The following is a 23,960-nucleotide window of genomic DNA, read 5'->3' as shown; positions in this document are numbered from 1 at the left end:
TATTCTCGCGGTCATCTGGCTGGGTTCCCCCAAATGAGCATCAAACACCTGCAGCTCATTCAGAACGCTGCAGCTCGGGTTCTTACCGCAACAAAGAGATCAGAGCATATTAATCCTGTCCTAAAGGCTTGACACTGGCTCCCAGTCAGCTGTAGAAGACATTTTAAAATGATGTGAGCGGACAATAAATCACCCAATGCTTTGGGTCCTGAATACATCCTAATTGAATATACAGCCCGCGGGATTCTGAGGTCAGTTGACTCGGATCAATTAGTGGAGCCCGGAGCTCAAAGCAAACGCCGTGAATCAGCATTAAGCAAATAAAATGAGCCGCCAAGAGAAAGAGAGTCCGTGTGTAGTGTAAATAAATGCAGGTTCAAAAGGATGCTCCCCACCCCATATTTACAATGAAGGGCCTTTTAAAAGTGTTTCTCTAATCAATGTTTTCAAAAGCTTTTGCTTTTGCTGTACGTTGTGTTAGTCATTTTGGTGACCTACTTTTCTTTACTTTGCTTTTAAATGTAGATCTATGTCCAAAGGGCGGCACGGTGATTGACTGGTTTGCGTGTCCGGCTGACTGTGCAGAGGTGCAGGGTTCAATTCTGAGCTCCAGCCTTCCTTTGTGGAGTTGACATGTGCTCCCTGGGTTTTCTCCGGGTACTCCGCTTTCCTCCCACATTCCATAAACGTGTACCGCAAGTCGATGGCACACTTGGAATTGTCCGCAGGTTTGATGGTGAGGGCGAACGGTTGGTTGTCTATGTGTGCTCTGTGATTGGCTGGCAACCGGTTCCGCGGCAACCCAAGACGGCCGGGATGGGCTCCGGCGCGCCCGCCGTTCTCGCGAGGAGAAGCCGATGAGAAAATGGATGGATCTACAAAGCAGAATGATTTCAGGAGGAATTGAGTCATCTCCTTGTCTCACTCATCTATGTGTGCCTCTTCATTGATCTGCCAATCAGACAACTTTGAAAAGTGTTTGTCTCATCCGACTGCTCTTATGGGGATTTGTTGCTGTTTGGCATTGGCACAGTGCTGATTCCCTTAAGCTCCAAAAAGCACCAGAGGAATTTATCTCCATTTAAAAAGAGGATTAAAAGGCATGGTGCTTCCAGAGGAAACCTGAGTGCAGATTTAAGGCTGCTAACTTACAGACGACCGCACACTTCATGCACTGTACAACTTTTAAACAATCAGATACCGCTGTTATGGATTTGTCTCATACGCCACTAAAGAGAAACAAATGAAAACAAACCTGAAGGACTGGTTTTTTTTTTGTTTTGTTTTCCAACGCTTCTCCTCTAGTGCCCCCCAGGGTTGAGTCCGATGAAGGATGGGAGTGGTTGCTATGACCACCACATTGGCATCGATTGCTCTGACGGGTTCAATGGCGGTTGTGAGCAACTGTGTCTCCAGCAACTGGCGCCTCTGGAAGATGATCCAACTCTTTATAACATTCAGATGTTCTGTGGGTAAGTTCGTAGTTCAATAGTTTCATGCTGATGAGCTCTGTCTGGAAGCTAAATAAATAAATCAATTATCTATACACGCACTTACATACAGACACACAAGCACACATATTATGTCTAAATATATTTTTTCTCTCTAGCTGTATTGAAGACTACAAGCGGGGGCCAGATGGGAGAGCATGCCTGCCATTATCTGATGCCTGCTCAGACGCGATAGAATGTGGGGAAGCTACAGACATTCCAGCGAACCAGACTGTGTTTGGAGACCTTTTTTATGGCTACAACAATCACACCAAAGAGAGCACCTCTGGACAAATCCTCAAGGCCACGTTCAGGTAAAACGTCCGAATGTTATTTTTGGGCTCAAGTCCGTCGAAGAGTGCCAAAGGTCGCAAAGATGTTCGCCGGACATTCGCAAAGCGTTTTAGTGGTCGCCGTCAAACTCGGAACCTGTTCCCAAGTTCTTGGCGTCAAGAAAAACGGTTTAGTTTGTTCAGACTGCTGTTTTCAACGGTAGCTTTGGCGGCTTCCTGAGGTACGATTTCTAAAATTGAAAAACAACTGCCGCAAACCGAGGCGAGGATAGCCAAGCACAGCAGCGACACCAAAGTGCGCTGGAAAAGGGAGACGTGTGGAAGCCATTTGACAAGGAACCAGGGATCTCGAAGACCTACTGAAAAATATGGATATCTTAAAAAAATGAATGGTTGCGAATATATTAAATTCATATTTTGATGGGGGCGTTTTGGGGTATTTTTTTAGATATTTTGCTTCTCTCTCATCGAAAGCAAACCCACCGAAGATCCAAAAGTCTGAAAAGGCCCCTCCCTCCAATGCCTCTGGGGGTTGGATATGAAGTCACACAAGGATATAGTGCCGTTCCCTGTTTGGATGATATCTCTTTAGTATGAGAGTCATTTTAGGGCAGCTCATTATTATTTTCCACACGCTGCACTTATTTACACAGGAGGCCCGCGAGGTCAGCAAAGTCATCGGCTACCAAAGTCAAGGGCTGCTTACAATCTGCTACCGAAAACAAACCGCCCATTAAGAGACCTACAGACCGAGTTGAAGAGAGAGCGAGAGAATGACACAAGACAGAAACATAGACATAGACTGAGGGACAAAGAGAGAGTTTTCTTCATCAACCTTTCCTGGCTACCGGGGAACAAGTTATTACACATTGACACCCCCCCCCCCCCCCCCCCACAAAAAAAAAAAAAAAAAAAATTTATTTTTTTTTTTTTGAGGTCAGCAAAGTCATCGGCTCCCAAAGTCAAGGGCTGCTTACAATCTGCTACCGAAAACAAACCGCCCATTAAGAGACCTACAGACCGAGTTGAAGAGAGAGCGAGAGAATGACACAAGACAGAAACATAGACATAGACTGAGGGACAAAGAGAGAGTTTTCTTCATCAACCTTTCCTGGCTACCGGGGAACAAGTTATTACACATTGACACCCCCCCGCCCCCCCAAAAAAAGAATAAATAAATGGTTATTTTCAGTGTTGCATTTCACAATTTTTTTTAACAGATTTGCAAGCTAATTTTGGTTGGAAATGAGCAGAACACACTTTTGGAAGCTATTTTCATCGGTCGCTTGTGTCTGTGATTTGGAATGAGAGATTTACTCATTAATATTAAAAAATAGTCACTATGTAAATAATCTGTGCTCCGATTGGGTCACTGTTGTTCTTAATTTGATGTGGAAAAGAGCAATCCCACCTCTGTCGACAACTTGAGTTGAAGCGGTGTGTTGGCACGACGACTTCTCACACTTCTAATTCAATATTTGCCAGAGGTAACTCATTGTTTTGTACGCTCATCCGGAAGAGTGACAGGTTCTCTTCTGTCAAGTACGGACATAAGCTGCAGTCAGACAGAGAATGATGGACGACATCAAATTAATTAGATTAGCGAGGAGTAACTCCTGGCAACAAACAAAAGCAGGATATCATCGTTGAAAGAAATGATGAGTCATTGCATTCAAAGCGTAATGACAAATGATGTGGCTCAATACAATACTCTGCACGCTTGCTACTCAATATTGATTTCCTGATTCCATGCCCAAAATACGGTTTGAAAAATGCACATTTTCATTTAATGGACTGTGCTATTGTCACCTGATCATTCAGTATTAAAATTAATGAAACAGTATGGTTTAGTTATTTAGTTAGTTATTTTTGCCAACACAGATCTCAGGCACCAGGGTATGTGCTTGTATGTGTGTGTGTTTGGGACCACTCAGAGAATCCTTCTGCTTTAAAGCAAAGCAAGGCATGTTTATTTTCTCGTCTGTGATTGGCAGCTGATGCAACGTTTTAGATGCCATGCAAGTTACCACGGGTCATTTTTCCTGAGTTGAGTGGGCGTGTGGCAAGCCCAAAGTGGGCATGTACTTGGATCATGAATCACGGTTCTGCATCACAATGGCGCCAAATTTGGGCCCACTCATTTCCCGCACATTTTCCAGCGCTGATTGGTAATTTAATGGAATGACTCATCATTATTTTTCAATCCGTCGTCCTTTCGCACTCACCATGTGATCTCCCTATTCTCTCTAAAAAGCACTTTTTTTCCCCCCCTTACCAGACAAAAAAACTTTGCTCGAGGTATTGAGCAGCAGCTTCCAGATGGCATGGTGGTGGCATCTGTGCCAACAGAAGTTCAGTGTCACGAGCAACTTTTAGACCCTGCGCCCGACCCAGAATACCTCACAGGTAAGAATTTTCTGACCGAGCAAGAAAGCATATGTGGTCTTTTTTCGAAGAAAGTCACTCGCCTTTATTTGTGTTGGGAGGATTACGTGTGTCCTTTACACTCTTGATTCTTGATCTTCATTCCATGCATAACCTGCACATACACTCCCCCTTGAAAAGTTTTGAAACTGTGAAACCATGTTTATCAATGGAGACAGGAACACAATGATGACTTTGCATATGAATGGAACACATCTGTGATGTCATAGGCACGTGCACAAAGCATCACGTTGAACGTTACGGACATGGATGTTCTGTATGCTTTAGCCACACTCGGCCTCATTAGCCAACGGTGGCAAAATGTCCATTATGCAGTCAGGCGCTTTCTAAAAACAAATTGTCCTCCGGGGCACTTGTGTTGCCTCTCGCCCAACGAAACGCCAAGGACACACACATGCGCGTTGGCGTGCTCTCATCATCCAACAACGCGTTCTGCCACGCATTATATATATATATGTACACACACACACACACACACACACACCTGTACTTGTGTTTGTGTGAATCACGTCTTCCTTAGAGGCCGTCAGATTGTCCTCACAACTTGATGAAACGTGTCTCAAAATGCTTCTTAATCACTCTCACAAATACAAAACGCGACCTTTTTGATTCTTCTGTGTGGCACTGTTTCGAGGTTGATAATCACGGGCGAGTGGGGGGAAGAAGGCACTAGCCCCAAGCTCTTTTGGAGTTCCCTTCCTCAATAAGCGACGTGCTGTTCCACCACCTTGTCAGAAATGATCCAAGTATCACCTAAATGTCACACGAAAGCTGACAAGCGTTGGCTTCATGAATGCACCCGGTGGCGCCTCGGGCAAAGCGCTCGTATTCGTCGAGTTCAGAGTCGGGCCATTTTGAACACAACAGATTGGAAGACCGTCGTTTCATATGACAACTGTGATTAGGCGGAGATTTGTACTCATTGCTGTAAAGAGGAAAGCGTTATAATAGTTGCCATGAAACTTGCCGGTATGCATTGTGTGCAGAGTGCGTGAGTGGTGACAAGCTGTTCCTTTTCTACAAAAAGGATTAGAATGATCCAAAATTGATATTTCATATCAAAGTCAGCATCATTGATAGGCTGAACACTTTATTTAAACATTGCACCTCAATCTGGATCATTTTCGTCTCGATTTTTCAACCCCATCAAGGTTAGGGAAGGAAAACTGGTGAAGAAACAACTTGATTAATGTTGGAGAGTAAATTCAACTGCGCTTCAGTTATGTTTGCGTCAAAGAAAAAAAATGCCCACCTGACTTTTAGTTGTGAAGCATTTAACGACGGCTCTTTTTCCTTTTCCTTGTTCACGCATCTGGTGGAGTGTTTTGTTCCAAGATCAATTCAAACAAATACCTTTGTCTTTTCTACAAATGCTTTTTTTTTTCCTTGTTTTCCAAAAGCATCGAAACATGACTTAGGCGATGATGCCGTGGCGCCGACGATATCGTGCTCAAGTTGGTCTTTCTCTCACCACAATTCGTGATCTACAGTCACTCTGCTTGACTTGGGACGGGCTTCCATTTCTGCCCCCCTGAGTGTGTATCAGAAAGTGGGACCTGGATTGAGTCACGTGAAGAGCGTGCCGCGCCCCAACCCCCCCCCCCCCAGCGATGATTCAGCCACGGTTGCGTTGCTCTGGTCAGTGTATTTGTCACAATGTCAGCAGTCCTTGTTGCGGCTCTCCCTGGCCACCGCAGAGGTGAATTCATTCATCTTCCTATTCATCTCCAGGCTTTAAAGCCATTCATCGTGAGGCCAGAGACCGCCATCAATTATCCCAAAAGGGGGTGTGGGGGGGGGTGAGGAAAGGGAAGCTTTTGAAAGGCAAATACATCTTGATTTAATTGGAAAGCAAGCATGCTCTGGGCCGCGAAGCAGATTTCCCCTAAGATGGTACTTGAGCAACAACGGATCGTTACAGAAAAGAAAAGCGCCCAAAAAGGAAACAATAGCGAAGAGAAGAATGGCAAAAAAAAATAAAAATACAATTAAACTTTGAGCACCACGTCCACGTGGAGCAGAACAAAGGCCTTAAAGAGCACGCCGAAAATGAAAATGGATCGACATTTTTCAGATCCGTGATAAACAGACCAACAGACCATCGCTTGGGGTGTTCTTGCGTCCAGCGAAAAAGAAATGCCCAAAAACAGCTCCGGGGATCATCCCCTGCGTGCCCTTTTCTCATCATATGTGAGCAACGATATCATTTCATTGCCACTGCTATCCATCAAGCGTGCGCCACATATCCATCCTTCGGTGGAAAACGGAACAAAGAATGCCAAAGGTGAAATATTTGCCCCCGACAGTCCTCACAGCTCTCGAGCCGATCCGCTGTCATTTCTGATCAAAGCTGAAGATGATGCTTACAGCTCGGGAAAAACGGCTGACGCGAGTACGGTTGTGCTGAAAAGAAGTGAGTCCAAACAGACAAGGAAGAACTTTTTTTTTACAAGGCAAACCATGTCCTCAAGGTAATTAAAGCTGTTTTTTTTTTTTTTTTTTTTTTTATGTCTTGAGTGCTAAGGAACAATGTGACATTGTGAATGAGCACACTGAAGTAGGCATAAAAAGCACTCTCAACTGTATTTCTAGACCACCGCTGTATCCAAAGTGCTGTGCATGGAGCAAAAAGAATTCATACAACAACAAACCAATTAGTAACGGAGACGGTAGAAAGCACAAAAACAGTCAAAACTAAAAATCGAGTCTCATGTTGCGTCAGGAGCCAAGGAATCAAGAGGAGTTTTTCCCGATGGGCAGCTTGACGAATGTTCAGCGGGAGCGGCCACGGAAGAGGCGCCGTCCCCTCGGAGCCTCCGCTTCGTACCTCTCATAGCGAGAGGCAGCGGGCAGGGAGCTCCGAGAGGGAAGCTCGGGCCGGGCCATTTCCACTTTGGAAAACAAATAGAACAGGATCTTCAAAAGAAGTAGCCAGTGAAGGGATGCCGGAGTCAGAGTCGCTTGAAAAGTAGATCTTTGGTCAGCCCTGCTGAAGACCCTGACGGCAAGCAGGAATTTTTTGGGTGGACAGTACCGTAAATGTCCGAAAACACGCCACTCGGGAAATATTTTGAAGAGCCATTTGGTAGAGATGCAAATGCAACCATGCGCATCATTTAGGGACCGACCTGATGATGGCAGTTGTTAAACTGGGTTCTTATACTTTGATTTTTGGGTTTTGTTGATTTCATGAGTGGGGCTAACGTTGGCGGTCAGGTAGACTTGCACCATACTGACGACTCAGAATATTTCTTGCGACCTCATTGAGTCACATTCGAGGCAAACTATTTCACGCGGCTCTCGGGAGAGCGATTACATGCGGCAATCGGAATGCAGCGTTTGATCTTTTCACATCATACTGAGTGATTATTGGTGCGATATTGTGATCTTATTGGTTCCTTTCAATGTACAAAATTGGGTTGCGTGCAAGGTGAGTTCCCGACTTCTCCTTTTCTATGTTTTATGTGGAATGTGGCGTATGCTTTGAAGTGCCACTGCTTCCAAAGTCAGCTTGTGTTGCTTCGTAAAGGTGTGCTTCTCGCTGCAGATTGCACTTGGGAGTCATAAATAACGTCGCAATCAGTGTTTGACCGCCAAGCCCCCTGATTAGAATCGACTCGATCGCAGTCTACTCGGCAGGTCAATCTCCATACTTATTGTTCTTTTGCTAATTACAATGTGCGGGGTTGTCTTGGCCAAGGCTACGACGAGCAGCGCCATGTTCGATTCCTCTGATCTTGCCGCATTTAACACGGCTTCCCTCGGGTTTTGCACGTTGCTTCTCTGCGCCCTCCCAGTGGAATGAGCCTTCACACGTGTCAGCACAGAGATGGCACATCGTCTCGATTTCATAAGGCCTCCATTTAATTGGTCACAGTATGGGAAGGTCATTGTCGCGAAGGTCCCCGGAGACTCCTCCAAATGTTCCCGACGACGAGATTCCCTGAAAATAGCTCGCAATTCTCCGACCCGTGGGCGAGTGGTTAGCGGCTGGGCCGCACAGTCGTCTTCTGTCGGATCACCTGCGTGCCTTGGTGTGCGAAACGCAATTCTCATGAAGTTGGGCCGTTTTGTTACAGCCGCGGGACGTTCTGACCTCCAGAGGAGGTACTGGTCAGTATGTGTTGGTTTCCTGTATCGTGTGACTTTGTTATACGGTGAATGTTGGGGTCCAGAACTGGAATGTTTGACTTTGTCACAATGCAAATATTTCTACCCTTCATTGAAGATAGCTATATATACAGCGAGAGCGTGAAGGGATGCTCATGGATTCCGTCAGATGAATTTTGGATCGTATCGTTTTACGCCTTTCCTTTAGCAACGCGCCATCATCATTTGGGGAAGCTTTGTGGGCCATTCTTGCTCCGTGTCCTCGCTCAACAGTCCAGGGTGTCTCTTGTCACATTTTGCGCTTGCTAACGTTGCGCACGAATTCAATGCGACACCTGTCTGGACCGCGATCGCTCACGAAAGGTCTACACCCAACATTTCATTGGCCGTTTGCCTGCAGGCCTCATCTTTGTGTCAAGGAGTTGCCCCCGTGCGCCTACGCGCTTTCATCCGTCATTCGAATATCACAAGAAGCGCGATTAAAATGCCAGGATGAGCCGCACACCCACCGCGAATGCAGAACATTTCCGAATGCATTCCTCTCAGGCGAACCGAGTGGATTTCCCAGCATTTTACGTGTCAAATGTCAGGTAATTAGTCGACAAAACCAGACAGGATTATGATTGCGGTTCCTTGCCACAGCATGGTGCCAAAGGCTGAGGCTCGGAGGGAAGGGAGAGCTTCCGCTGACAGAGACGTTCATGCCTCTTGGTTTCCAGCTGGCGCTGTTAGCGGCCGCTTTGATTTGTGGGCCTAATGAAAGTCAAGGTATGAGTGCAAATGCTCAGTGGAACGGCGCTCGCTTGGGCTTGAGCCAGTGTATGACCTCTCTATTTGACATTAGAGCAAGGCTATTCATCAAAGATAGAAGTTGCGTGTTTTTTTTTTTTTTTTTTTTGGTGGAGGGGGGGGGGCTCCTCACATTTTCTGGTCATATTTTGTTTGTGGTTGTGCAGCTTTTTCGGGATTCCACGAAAGCAAGTAGGCGAATGGCTTACCCACACACTTCGCTGACACCCGGGGAAGTGAAACTACACGTTTATTCTCCGAGCTTGGGTAACAAAGATGGAACCTGCCACATTTGGCACTTGAAGAATGCAAGTGCTTGTCAGACGATACACATGTACAGATTCGTTTACAGTGGAAAGGGAGATGCTGTCTTGGGATATTACCGTCAGTTGATTGTAATAAGGCAGCAGTGTCCAAGCTACGGCCATTTTGGGGCATTTGTGGCCCGCCATCCTTTTTTCAGCGGCCGCGACGTGATCCCCAAAAAACACAATAAGAATCTGGCGGCACGCTGGTCGAGCAGTTAGCCCATCGGCCTCATGGTTAGAGGCGCAGGGGCTTCCCGTGTGGACCTTTTTTCCTCCCACATTCCAAAGACATGCATGGCAAGTTAATGGGACACTGGAAATTATCCCCCGGTGCGAGTGTGAGCATCACCATGTGCCTGACAACCAGATGAATTTTCTTGCCTTACAGTCGTTGCTTACCTGAAAGTTTTTGAGAGTATTAATTGATGGTGTTCAGCGGTCATCTCGTGCACTGGGACAGGTTTGCTGTTAATGAGAGGAAAAAGTTTTGAAAGTAGGAGAAACGGGACTTTGGAGGCAGCTAGAGTGGCAGTGATTCATAGTTCAACCCAAAGTCCCTCTGTCCCCAAGTCCCTCATAATTAAAGTCGAAGCATATGGCCTCCTGACCACTCGGGCTCACAGGTGTATGCTGAACCTTTTTTTTTTTTTGGAGGTGGGGGGCATCTTATTTCAAATTGCTGACAAAAACGGTCCCCCCTCGCCTTTCTTCGGAGCAGCAGAAATGGGAACATGTGTCACCTTGAGTGGTTACAAGCCGCATCTGCCAGCCTAATTATCAAGTTTGCAAGGCCGATTGTTTACGCGGGTATCCGCATCCAGCTAATGAGATTTCTGTGGATATTTTTTACTGGGGAAAAAGTTAATGAACACACCTGCCATACTCAATGAGATGCATCCGAAAATCGCTTACACTAGGAGGACAGCAAGAACCCACCTCATTGGAAATATTTCTTGTGGAAACTACAGATAAGGCTTTGGACGTATGGCCAGCCTATATCGAGCTGCGAGGATGGATTGTCACTGTAAATGCTACTTTATCTTTTGAAGGCCTCGACTTCATTCTCGCCTCCCTTCCGATGTCTATTTAGCCATGCCGCAGCCCTGCGCTCAAGCTTCAGAATGCACCGATTCCGGGTTGGATGCTCCGCATGTTTATCAGCAACGCGTAGAACGGAGCTACTCATGGAGCTACTAATCAATGCGAGCCAAACATACTGGTGATTTGTTCCATTTTCCGAGTGGGATCCGTGACAAATGAACTCTGAGCCGGCAAGCGTCGGATGGACGCGCACCGCAACCAATCGGCCCGTTCTCACAAGAATTGTGCCCATTTGGACATGTTAGCCAACGTACACAGACCTGTCAAAGCCACTTCATTGTTGAACTCGACGGCGTGTTCTTCATCATGTTCTTCGTGAGAAGTCACCCCGATTCATATTCTCCCATACGCTCTCCTCCATGCTAAATCATTCATTAGCAAACTTCTTCTGGAATGAAATGGAGCGCAGGCGAGACTCGCTAATGAGCTTGCGCGAGCCTTGAGATGACTTTCCTACCTGACTCATTCTGATGAATTCAACAGTGAGAAGGAGACGGAAAGAACAAATGCTTCCCAGGCCCCGGTTAACGTTAGAAGATAGCCGTCGGGTCTATGGATAGCCCTTTATTTATTTTTCAGCGCTAATCCGTTCTGTGCCGACCATCCATAAACACGGCGCTAATCTGACGTCACAGTCGTTGTTTTGACATGTTGGAGAGAATCGGGTTATTTTGCTCGTCCCATTAGATTTGGGGCAGTTTCACTGAGTGTTGTTTTCGCATGAAACGCCTTGAAGAGTCGAGTTTGGATGCTTTGGCTTACCCTCACGATCGTTTGTGCCCTGATCGGCCCTGATTTGCGATCGATCGGGTGATCGGATGGCCACACTCTTTGTTGAAAGCAGGCATAGCTGTGGCATCCCTGGCGTTCCCGACTTTGATCGTCAAGGAACAAAGTGGAGTTCTCGCAGCATTTGCAGGCCTGGCGGCATTTTCCTTTTTTCGTTTGATGCATCACGGTCATAATCCCTCAATTGAAATCCCAACTTTGATTCGGCTGTATGTTATGTTTTTCACACCATATGCAAATCAAAGGTACGCGGGTAAGAAAGGAGAGTTTCGGTGTGAGCCGGAGGGCGGCGACACTGACTTGCTCAAGGACAGCGCATCAAGTCACAGCTGTCCAACAAAGTAGTTGCCTTTTTTTGTTCCTTTTTGAACATTTTTGTCCGCACTGCAGCAGAACTCGAATCCAATTATTAGTTTGATTGTAAAAATGTCCCAGTTTATTTTTTTGTTTTGCACTTAGGGTGAAATTTCAAAACCAAAACCGTGTTTAGTTTTGTTTAGCATTCTACGACTTATTCCACTCTATTTCGAGTGTTCCTATTCCAGTCGAGCTATACTACACCCGGATGTCACTTTTTCGGGAGCCGAGTCAAAAGGGAAAAAGAGCGGCGATGCCCATCAAGGCTGTCGAACCCCCTCCAAGTGGCCCTCGCACTGTCTCCATGAAGAGAGATGACGATGAACTTGGGATTTTTGCACGATGTTGCAGCGGCGTACGCTCTCTGGGCTGCGGACTCTACGCATCCTTCCAGGGAGCGACTTCCCAATCCGAATGGAGGACATCGAGGACATTGGCCAAATAGATCACTCAGGGGCTTATTCATCATTTTCTGAGGTCACGTTGAACTGGGGCTGAGCGATATGACTGGAAAAAGTCGACTCAACTCAGCTGTATTTCTCAAGCCTTTGAAAACCACCAGTGCTGTTTGCACAGAGCAAAAAGAATTCATATGACCACATTAAATGAATATCAAAGACGGTAGAGAAAAACAAAAACAGCCCGACTAAAAATCAAGTTTCATGCTGAGTCAGAAGCCAAAGACTGAAAATGGAGATTCAAGACAAAGATGGGTAGCGATGGGGCTCGCCCAACGTTCCTTCCAAAGAGAGGGAGCGGCCACGGAAAAGGCTCCCCATCCCCCTGGAGCCGCCGCTTCGTACTTCTCATGGTGTCCGGATCGCCGACCCCAGGCAGCGGGCGGGGAACTCTAAAATGTCGAGGGAGCCAGTGAAGGGATGCCAGAGAAGGAGCGATGCGCTCCCTCTTCGGAAACGCCCCTTGCTTATTTCCGCAAGTCTGACTTCCGCTTTCATCTGCTGCCGAGCAACCTACATTCTGTCTCCCTCCCGTGTCACTTTTTCTTCACCCCATCTAAATATTGACGTTCCCTGTGCATTTCATTTAAGGTTGAGCTGCAGTGTGTGTGCCATTTTTTTTTGTCTCAAAACACTGAATTTTACATGCTTCTCTCTTCTGCCAGCGAGGAGAGAGAAAAATATGTATCCGTGTCCGTGAATGCATAGTTCTTTCCAATTCTTCAGGTGAAATAAACACGAGCGCGATATGACTACCACTGAGCCGGGCGGCATGCAAGTGTGGAGGTTTCACGCGGATGTTTTAGTGCCAAGGTTTTCCAGTCGTAAGAGTCAAGTAGCAAAGTGCCCTGGCAACACTTTGGTTTGACGCCAAGGATGGTGTCCGTAGCCCAAACGTCCACGTGTGTCTTGTGTGTCATTGCAGGCATGGTGAACTACAGCGAAGTGTCGGGCTACCCGCTTGTGCAACGGTGGAGTCTTCGCTCGGTGCTCTACCACGTCAAACTCAACCAGTGGGTCTTATCTCAAGGTAAAGCACTCTCAGCTTGACTCGTTGTACCCTCCAAGCGTCCCCTGGCTCCATTATTGGCGCCAACCATTTCTTTCTTCATCCGCAGTATGAAAAAAAAAATTGTTTTGGCGTGGTCGACACGTCTGCCTCGCGGCACAGCGGCGCGGGGTTCGATTCCGGTTCCGGCAAATGTTTCCTGTATATTGAGATGATTGTGCTGTACGGACGGCTCCATGGATGACGGGAGAAATCGGGCTAGCCAATAAGATCTGCTTCTGATTTCTTGAGTTCTCAACCGGCTGCCTGCTACATGACAAACGCTTTCTGACGGCGTATGCTTTTCGGCTTTCGGGAACCGTTGAGAGTGACAAGCGATGTTTCCCGTCGACGGGTTCGTCGATGACACCAAACGTCGCCAGGAAGACGTTTTATTCCATGCAAATCGGTGTGGCTTTTTCCCGAGCGCATTGGTGTCACTGCGTACATTGTCATGTTTCGGCGCAATGGAACGTTGCTCGAATTTAGTCAGTTGAACATGCATGAAATGTCCCAGACAAATCTTTTCATGCATTTACAGCGATGACATCATTGCTTGTGTGTTGCGCCATCCCATATTTCGGAGTCGCTCTTCTGGGCTCTTGTCTGTTTCTGCCATTTGCCTCTTTTGCTTATCAAATTTCAAAAGCCACCAGAGGGGAAACCGCGACAGGGCTTTTGACATTCGAAAGTCGAGGACCCATTGCGCGGGCTCATAAAAGTCTCCGTCTCTCACTTGAGCGGATGCCTAATTCAATTTTTGAAGGGAAATCAGAGCAGGCGGTGCGTGTGAGTCGAGTTATTAACACGACGTCTCGAGGAAATGATCATGATTAACCGCTATTCCACTTTAGCTTTCCTTTCGGCGGTCGGGCTCGGTAAGGCTGAGCGCATGGCAATGTTGCTCTCCCGAACAATGTGTCGCATCCGGCATCGATTTTCCACAGACGCGTTTCCTCATTAGCGTTGTAGGCTTTGGGAATTTTCTTCAAGGAGTGTTGGAATACTTTGGGAATCGTCACATTTTCATTGTACCGTGTACAGTACATTTTTTTGAATGATGAATTGAATGAAATGATCTTTCTTCTTTCCTTGCTAGCCTTCAGCTCAGCCATCCATTCGCTGGACGGGGCGACGCAGCGAGGCGACTTTGTGTCCATCCTCAAGGAATTTGGGAACCATTATGTCCAGGAGGCCATGTACGGCTTCCAAGAGTCCTGCACCATTTGGTACCCCAACAAACAGGTTCAGAGACAACTGTGGCTCGAGTACCAGGACATCAGCAAAGGTAGGCAAATATACTCTCTATGCGATTGGGAATGCGTCATTCAAGCCGCGGTGGATTCTGACCACCGGGTTGTGTTACGGCGCCATTGAAAGTGAGTGTCGGCACGCGTCGGAGCAATGTCGGATGCTGCCATTTTTGTTATGGATGGGTTTCATGCGAGCGGAGGATTCAATGAAATGTGCGCTACCCCGTCGCACAGGCCCAGACCAGTGAACGCTCTCGTGTGCTTTTTCTTCCAAACGCGGAGCGAAACGTGGGCTGCGGCCGCAGTGCGTTCCGGGCGCTGCTTCTGTCCCGCCGGGATTTGTGTTTGCTCCTGCTTTGATGCGCGTCGATGGAGGAGGTCAAGTTGTGGAGGATTTTCAAGGGCATTCTCCGAGGGCAACGATGGCTTTAAAGACATTCGAGGGTCCGCAGAGTTGTGGAGCTCATGGAGTTTAGGCTGGATGTGCTGATGTTTTTTGAGTTACTTCCGAGTATCATTGAATTAGGATTCTTGCCCGGAAAGAGTCGTTTTGTGACTTGACGCTTTACTAGACTAGAGACTAGAGGCTAGACTTGAAAAGTAACCAAGTTACATGAGCGCTTTGCTTTGGTGGTTCCTTTCGGCAGCCGCCGAGGCCTCCGTAACCTAAAAATGACAACTGGTTTGGCCAATACTTTCATGGAAAGGAACTTTTAATCGTGAGGGCAAATCAAATAAAGACGGTCTTTTTGACATGAACACAAATGGTTGTTTTGAGATTTAAAACGGAGTCTTTGCGGATCACGCGGCACATTCAGTCAAGCCCGAAATTATTCATGCTCCGGGGGATGAATATTTTCGAGCTTGAATGTAGCTGGTCGATTTGCATCAGGGCAGAGGCCTGGCGTTTACTCTTTTGCAAACAATTTTAGGCCTCAGATTTATTTTTATTTATTTATTTTTTAAAGCGCTCAGAAATATTTGGTCAAATTGCATCTCTCCATCCATCCATTCTCGGTACGGCTCATCGTCATTTCCGTTTCCCTTTTTGAGATGCTTTGCCGGGCTTCTACTGCCTGTCATATTTATGTGAAGGTGAAGATGAGAAGTATGCCACCGATTCTATTAGGTTGACTTTGTTTTTTTGTTTGTTTTGGGGGTTTTTTCCATGACATACTGTCCTGTGAACCGTTTTGTGAACAGTGATTCGTGTTCGCGTTGAAGTGCAAAGAGGAGCATGAGGGTGAGAAATCATATTTATGTGAAGGTGAAGATGAGAAGTATGCCGCCGATTCTATACGGTTAACTTTGTTTTTTTGTTTGTTTTGGGGTTTTTTTTCCATGACATACCGTCGTGTGAACCGTTTTGTGAACATTGATTCGTGTTCGCGTTGAAGTGCAAAGAGGAGCATGAGGGTGAGAAAGTCATCTTTCAGTCAAAAGCGGTCCATCTGTTTTGAGGAAGAGAAGTGGATTTCAACGGGGCAGGGCTGAAATTGGAGTCGTACTTCTTCATCCCCTTCTGGCATGGTACAAACGTCCTGGCCTTTCGGAAGGCGTAATGAGCTCGCCGGAGGGTTTGATGATGATCCGCGTCCTTGCCCTTTGCTCCGAACATGAGGACCGCCTGACTGCCGCTTTCTTTCGCCTCTCCTTCTCCTTTTTTTTTTTTCTTTTTAGCTTGTATTCTATTGACAAGCGTTTAATAATCTGAGAAATATGCAATACTCTACATAAGAAGAGTACTGTACATCCATATGTTTTTTTTTAACCAAGTCAGATAAAACAGTCGATGACGCGAAAGTCTTCTTTCTGTGAACACAGAGCTCTTTGTGATATTCCTCTTCTTTCTCGTCACTGAAGACGCGGGGTTGGAAGATTTCAGGCTTCTCATTCGCATTTCAAAAACTTGCATGAGCCGCTCGTGAACATAAAAGCTCCTGTGAATTCCCTTGGCTACAAAATGGCAGTGTGACCTCAATGAGCCAAAATCTCAACAGAGAACATCACTTCAATTCAAAGCCTGTACAAAGGGACCGAGTCACAATGAAGCTTGACACAGTAAGGCATGTTTTCTTTTCTTTTCTTTTTCTTTGCTTTTTTTTTTTTTGTTTTTATGGTTTCTATTACTCGCCGCGGTAGTTGTTAGTGCTTTTATGACAACATAGCACTTATTTGTCCACTCAGGCATGTACCGTGGCAAAGAGAGAGGCTGCCCGTGAGAGTTTTGGGACTAAACGGATCGAAAAGGTTTTGCAACTATCCCGCTTCCTTTCGCCTCTCCTTCTTTTTTTTTTTTTTCTTTTTAGCTTGTATTCTATTGACAAGCGTTTAATAATCTGAGAAATATGCAATACTCTACATAAGAAGAGTACTGTACATCCACATAAGTTTTTTTTTTTTTTTTTTTTACCCAAGTCAGATAAAACAGTCTGCAATACTCTACATAAGAAGAGTACTGTACATCCATATGTTTTTTTTTAACCAAGTCAGATAAAACAGTCGATGACGCGAAAGTCTTCTTTCTGTGAACACAGAGCTCTTTGTGATATTCCTCTTCTTTCTCGTCACTGAAGACGCGGGGTTGGAAGATTTCAGGCTTCTCATTCGCATTTCAAAAACTTGCATGAGCCGCTCGTGAACATAAAAGCTCCTGTGAATTCCCTTGGCTACAAAATGGCAGTGTGACCTCAATGAGCCAAAATCTCAACAGAGAACATCACTTCAATTCAAAGCCTGTGCTTGAGTGCAGCACGGCTCGTCTTTCTGTGCCTAGCTGTTGTTGCTCCCCAAACTTAAAGAATCATCAGGTTGATTTCGCATCTGCTTCATTAGTGTCGGATTTCGATTCTGCTAAATAGGGCAACCAAAATATCCGAATCAGCTCTACGATGCAGCGCAGTTATACAACACTGCAAACTGTGGGATAGCTTGCAACAAGATTAACATCTTGTTCAGTTAGTACAAGGAGCCCAACCTTTTTTTTTTTGGGGGGGGGGGGGGTTAAAGTAGTCACTGCTTACCTCGACGTTCACCCAAGAGCGCCTGCAGCATTCATAACAATAATCATCATCATCACCATCATCATAATAATGCGCTGTTAGCATCTGCTAGGCAACTTAGCGTAGCATCGATTATACTTGTATGAAGTAGATAACAGTCATGGACGTGACTTTCTTCATCGTCGTAGACGGTGACGAGGCTGGCCGCCAGTCGGGAATGGCATGCTACCTTGTATACTCTGAAGGCTACTGATGCGTTTTCAATTCAAACTCATTTGATCTGAATTAAGCTAACACACACACACACACCCGTGATAGCGGCTGTGAGCATCGATTATACTTGTATGAAGTAGATAACAGTCAGGGACGTGACTTTCTTCATCGTCGTAGACGGTGACAAGGCTGGCCGCCAGTCGGGAATGGCATGCCACCTCGTATACTCTGAAGGCTACTGATGCGTTTTCAATACAAACTCATTTGATCTGATTTAAGCTAACACACACACACACTCGTGGTAGCGGCTGTGGTGGACCGGAGACAACTAGCAGAGGCGCACGGCCCAAAAACTAAAGGAGCCATCGCTGTTCCTCTTTTCATGAGTGTACCAGGTGTCATCTCTGTGATTGACAGGTGATCTTTCCAGGGTTTCACTTAGCTCTCACCCTTCATCACCTGGGATAGGCTCCAGAGTCCCGTTGACCTCAAACAGAGTAAGCGGTATCCAAAGTGGATCAGTGGATGGAAGATGTCTCCATCTGCGCTCACGCATCGTTCTTTCTTCCGATCGCCAAACAAATGCTCCGACCTCGTTTTCCAACCTCCGCTGCACCGAGTCACTTGTCAGCTATTTACCAACGTGCAAGACAAGTGCTGCATGTGGGTACGGAGGTGCGATTCCGCTGCCGTCGGCCGTGAAAAAGAAAAAAAAAAAAAAAGAAAACGCCTTCTTTTTTTTCCCTCTTTGGGCATGTGAATCGAACAAAAAGAAGTCTCGCTACGGGGGTGAGCGAGCAACGGAGGAGGAGCAAAAAAGACACGCATCGCCAACCAACACAAATCTCGCATTGCTAAGATTAGCAGCACCTGTCCTGCTTGTTTACCAGAGGAGAATTATTCTTCACACCTTTTTCGCAATTTTCCTCTGACACTCGAATTTTGCCACCGCATGATGAAAATGTGTTGAAGAGAGGTGTTCTATTTCTTTTCATTGGAAAGGCGCCTGTGTTTAACATGAAGGGAGCTTGTCTCTCATTTGTGTGGCTTCATTCCAGGACTTCGTGCGCGATCCTATTTCACGGGTGCAAATATGGGATAGCATTTGGGAAGCGCGTGGGTCTCACAGCGCAGGGGCACCGGGTTGGATTCCGGCTCCGGCCTTCCGGTGTGGAGGTCGCGCGTTCTCCCCGTGGTTCTCCCCACGTGCCTGTGTGGCTTTTTCTCCGGGCGGGGACTCCGCTTTCCTCCCACATTCCCAAAAAAAACGCAGTGCAACATTAAGATATGTGAGCAGATCTCGAGGGATTCAATGAGACACGCTGAAGAGAACGTGGACACGGAAGCGCCTGTGAAGTAGCAGTGGCGGGGAAGATCTGGGTTGGATGCGTTTGGGCCGCAGGGAGGGTTGTCCTTTGCCTCCAGAAGACAGGCTGATCAATGTCTTCTCTTTTCTCACTTTCCAGAGAATTGCAACAATTCTACCTCGAAAGAAGCGGAAGCTTTTGTTTTTTGCAAGCGTTCATTCACGGATCGTATCTGACGTCAGTCATGTTCAGGAAGTCATCCCAGCAGGCAGGGAGTAAACAGTGACGTCGTCGCCGTCGTCCTATCCAAAGCTGCCTTCGATCAACGACACGCCCAAGGCAGGATCGCCCGAGCGCCGGGGCTGCTTTTGTTTGGCTCCCACATCACTCGGTGGGACCATTGGAAAGCTTTCTGTTCTCCCTGACCGTCGTCTTCTCATGACACGCCGCGCTTGGCCATGTCAAATGGGGAGTCTTGTCGAGAAACCGTCCTTGAGCTCGTGTCCGGGTGAGAGAGGCGGGAAGAATGGAGATACAGTGAAACTCCTCTACAACGAAACCTACATGGGCGAAAATACCCCCTAGTGTGAAAAAATCTTCATGCATGAACACCATTCCCACTTTCCTGCCCCCCATACAACTAAAAAAAAAACCCTGTTGCGTTATACGAAATCTTTTTCTCTGCTCTTGCCTCGAGACGAGATTCACTAGAACGAAGTCTAATCCAACAGCGACCTCTACTGCTTTGTTCAGAAACGGCAACAGCAACCACCACACTGGTTTACACATGCACAGTAGTCCAGGAAGTATTTGTTTTTGTTAGTTTCAGACGCAGCAAGAAGGTTGCATTGCTAAAATGGCTACAAAACGGACCTTTGGATGTCAAGCAGTGTGTGCGTGTGTGCGTGTGTGTGTGTGTGTTACGTCTGAGATCAAATTTGCTACAGTGAAAAACCCCCTGCTGTGAAAAATTTCTTGCTGCAAACATGATTTCGTTGTAGAGGAGTTTCACTGTATTGAGAAGAGTTGAGAGTCAGGTGGGACGTCTTTGTGGTAAATCCCTCAATTGTCTTCACAGTTTGTCTGCGATGCTAAAAAGGCGTATTACAAAGCGGCGCAGGTGTGTGCGTTTTGATGTTGAGGCATTTTCTTTCTTTCGGCAATGTCCGCATCTCACGTATGCCGTTCTCTCTTTCCACTATGAAAGAGTAAACAGAGTCCGATTGCTTTGGCAGCGCTTGTCCGTGCAGACGAGCCGGCCGGCCGTTCTCTGCAAGCAGAGAGACAAGGCCTCTCAATCCAGCTGAGACAGTGCTGGAATTGACGTCGCGCCCTTGCCTCGAGCCGGAAGCTCTGCTTTTTTTGTTCCGCAAATGCGGCGGACTTTCACAGAGCTGAGTGTGAATTGCATTTTTACCGGCAACTTCATCTCAGGCTCCAGGCGCCTGTTTTGGGGGGGCGGATTACGCCAGCAAGAACCCTCGTACGCCGTTAAGTTTGGCGTGGAACATTCTGCGCTCCCGGAAAAAAAAACGGAGCAGATGTGTGTGGGCGCGCATTTCATTTGACTCGAATTTAATTGCTTGTTGCCTGAAGAAGCTTTCATGAATGCTGGCCCGTGAATCAGCCAAATCCACAGAAAATGTCCAACGCCCAAAAACGGTGTTGAGCTGCAGTGTCAGCATCCAACCTGAGCAGCCAAAGTGGAAAACTAATCAATGTTCAAAGTGAAATTGCTCTCTCTTTTCATTCCCCGCCGCGTTTATCATTTGGCATCTGTGAGTCATGTGGGGTATTTTTTTGTTTGTTTGTTTTCCTTTCAACGATTGTATTCAAACAAGAGCTACACTGTAGACCAGGGGTGCTTCGTTGGAGGGCCGCCTACAGAAAAGTGGAAGGATGAAAGGGCCACTTTCAAATCTTTTTGAAACAGGTGACCATTTTTAGAAACGGTGATTTGCGGATCATGCATGTGAGGTCTTCCTCAATCAGCCATCGAGCACAAAGTGGAAGAAACTACTTTAAAAATGGAAACATCTTTATTCGCGACAATGTTTTGAAGATAGCGAGAAAAGTTCCACGGCATATAAACCGATTTCGTAGTAGTGTTAGCGCCTATTTTTCGGCTAGCCTCCTTTTTCGCTCTGCCCACCTTCACCTTTTTTTAACTAATCTTGCGACCCATGTCGGTTGTCATAATTAGTTGGGGTTTTTGGGTCATGTCGCAGGCCGCCAAAAAAAATGGATGACGGCCTGCAAATGGCCCCCGGGCCACAGTTTGGATATGCCACCTACCACAAGACACGCTCGCTCGGTTTATCAGAACCGTGGGAATGGAGCGGCCGCGAGAGAATTCAAGATCAACAAATCCACGGTGTGTAAAACGAAAGCCAAGAAATTCTTCACAAAACACCGCTAAACTATTTGCGTTGTTGTGAGAAAAAGTGAGTAAAAGTGTGAGGACATCACTTGATCGGAATTGCGGCCACCGAATCCTTTGTTTTTCCTCAACTCCACGACTTGACTGAATAATGACCATTGTCAAAGCCCCGGAGAAAACAAATTGATCTCCAAATGCGGCTTTTAACGGCACGAAAAAACCCCGTGAATAAATGGCCCGTCCTCTCCGAAGCGTCAGCCGTAATTTGTTCCTCATCAGGCGATGGAGCTAAACCTCTTGCCGAGAGATGCTTTCACTCAGCCGTTGCGGTAAACTGCTGCGTCACAGGCTTCGCATTGCTCTTTTTCTTGGTTTGGCCGGTCCCGTGACTTGTACTCACGTGCGACTTTTGATTTTCTTTAGCACTCGTCCTCGTTAGGGTTTTCCGGGTGAACTGGAGCCTATCCCGGCTGACTTTTTGTACGAGGCAGGCTACATCCTGGGCTGCTTGTCAGTCGAGTCGCAGAGAAGCGAGCGCGGGTACAAAAGGTAGAGATGGCAAGGCGGCCAGGTGAGCCTTGAATGAGCGGGAATGAAGAAACAACCGCTGGCCCATACCAATTGAGCCTCAGTGACACCTTGAATGTTGAAGATGTCATTGGACATTTTCTCAAGATGCATGCATTTTTCATGCTTTTCCTTCCTGCTGTCTGGATGATGAAAACTTTTGGAGGTCCACTGGGTCGAACATAAGCTCTTCCTTCTCTAACTCGGTCATACCATTACTGTCCATTTTGAGTCATAACCAGGACTGGGATTTACACTCAATATCACCTTTAAAGGGCAAAATAACTTAATACAGTATCGTTGTTAAAGATGTCATGATCTATTGACATTGCAGTGAACCAGTGCGGTCATCTGTATGATAACCAACTCCAAGTTGGATACTCACATTGGCCCAGGCATGAAGTCAGAGCTTCATTTGTATTTTACATGGGCGGCACGGTGGGCGACTGGTCAGCACGTCTGTCTGACAGTGCAGGGTTCGATTCCTGCGTGGAGTTTGCATGGTCTCCCCGTGCCTGCGTGGGTTTTCTCCGGGTACTCCGATTTCCTCCCGCGTTCCAAAAACACACGTGGCAGGTTAACGGAGCACCAGAAATTGTCCCCGGGTGCGATTGTGAGCGCCAATGGCTGTTCGTCTCAGTGTGCCCTGCCGTTGTCAGGGTCTCGGACGAGCCGAAATAAGTTTGGATCCCAAAAGTGTAGACTCCAACAAGGTCTCCGTTACAAAAATGTTTAATACAAAATTCGCATCGACAAAGTAGAACAAAAAGCGCTGGTCCGAACAAGGACCAGGAAGAACAGAATAAAAACGAATAACAAAAAGCGCTTGCCAAAAAAAAAGGCAAGAGAGGAAAATAGTACCGAGAATACAAACGAAAAACAATGTAACAACTACACGCAGGAAAAAGCCAATTCACAAAACAAAGCAATAAGAACAAGAACAATGTTACCGGGAGTATCCAAAAGCGTATACACGACGAGGTCTATAACAAAGTGGTCAGAGGGCATGGAAACAGCAAGGCAATAACAATACTCCGACACAGGTGAGCTGAAGCAGAGTCCTTAAATACCTGGTCCCATAATGACTGGATTGGCAGCAGGTGTGCACAGAAGACCGCACATGCCACCTGCTGGTCAGACCAGAAACCGAATCGTGACAGCCGTGGGCTGGCGACTAGTTCAGGGTGTCCCAAGACAGCTGGCAAAGGCTCCGGAGCGCGATTTCAATTGGGATGGCCATCAGTCCCACTGGCCTAAAACCAAACGGCGGGAAACAACATGTTCCGCCGTGCAAGGGAGGCTGTCACAAAAACTTCAGACAGAGGCTTGTTGTTCACACTAAATTGTCGCTGGTTATTACTGCAAGAGCAATGTCTCCCAAAAGGAAAAAAGAAAAAAACATCACCCTGCTCGTGCTAAAAGCAGAAGCAGAAAAAGATGCTCTTTAAAACAATCAATAAATCTTTTTTTTTTCTTTGAACGGCCACACTACGAAAAGCTAACATTTGAAAATTGTAGCGAGACGACGCTTCATGACATGTATTTTTAGAACAATTGAAAGTCTCTTTCAAGCTTCAAGCAAATACAATTTAACCAGAAGGTACCTGAAGCTCCCACACAATAGTCAGTGAGTGGAATGGAGAGAGACATTTGCGCTACATTTGGCCTCCCGTTTTGACGACATTGAGTAATTGCCTCGCCAAACCACAGTGCCACCGTTGGAATGCGATGGCACTCCCACGTCGGTTGGACGCTCCCGATTCCGAGTGTTATATATCAGCCCTGCCCCCTTGAATTAGCCTGCCGCGCCTGTTTTCGAAACGTGGTGGAGAACTCCTAAAACTCCACACAGGAAGAAGGCCGGAGCCGGAATTGAAGCCCCCGCCTCTGCCACCGTGCCGCCCTTTGACCAAATAAAATGGAATCAATTCCACCAAAGCTTTTTTCCGTGCAGGTCTCTGAAATGCGACCATCAAATTCTCCTTTTTTTTTCATTTGGCTGAATGCCGAGCTCTTATCCACATGTTCTTTATTTATTTATTCCCCCCCC

General features: G+C 46.7%; 1 protein-coding gene across 1 annotated transcript in view; it reads left to right on the top strand.

Annotated features, from left to right (window-relative positions):
• Positions 1-23,960, top strand: part of astn1 (astrotactin 1) — a 115,274-nt gene that overhangs the window by 56,222 nt on the left and 35,092 nt on the right. The window contains exons 13-17 of the mRNA XM_019869320.1: positions 1,306-1,472; positions 1,610-1,804; positions 4,062-4,189; positions 13,066-13,170; positions 14,288-14,476. Of these exons, the coding sequence (XP_019724879.1) occupies positions 1,306-1,472; positions 1,610-1,804; positions 4,062-4,189; positions 13,066-13,170; positions 14,288-14,476 (784 nt within the window). The remainder of the gene's footprint in view (positions 1-1,305; positions 1,473-1,609; positions 1,805-4,061; positions 4,190-13,065; positions 13,171-14,287; positions 14,477-23,960) is intronic.

The sequence above is a fragment of the Hippocampus comes genome, unplaced genomic scaffold, assembly GCF_001891065.2.
Source record: "Hippocampus comes isolate QL1 unplaced genomic scaffold, H_comes_QL1_v1.1 scaffold117, whole genome shotgun sequence".
NCBI classification, from domain to species: domain Eukaryota; kingdom Metazoa; phylum Chordata; class Actinopteri; order Syngnathiformes; family Syngnathidae; genus Hippocampus; species Hippocampus comes.
This window is presented reverse-complemented; position numbering and strand designations above follow the sequence as displayed.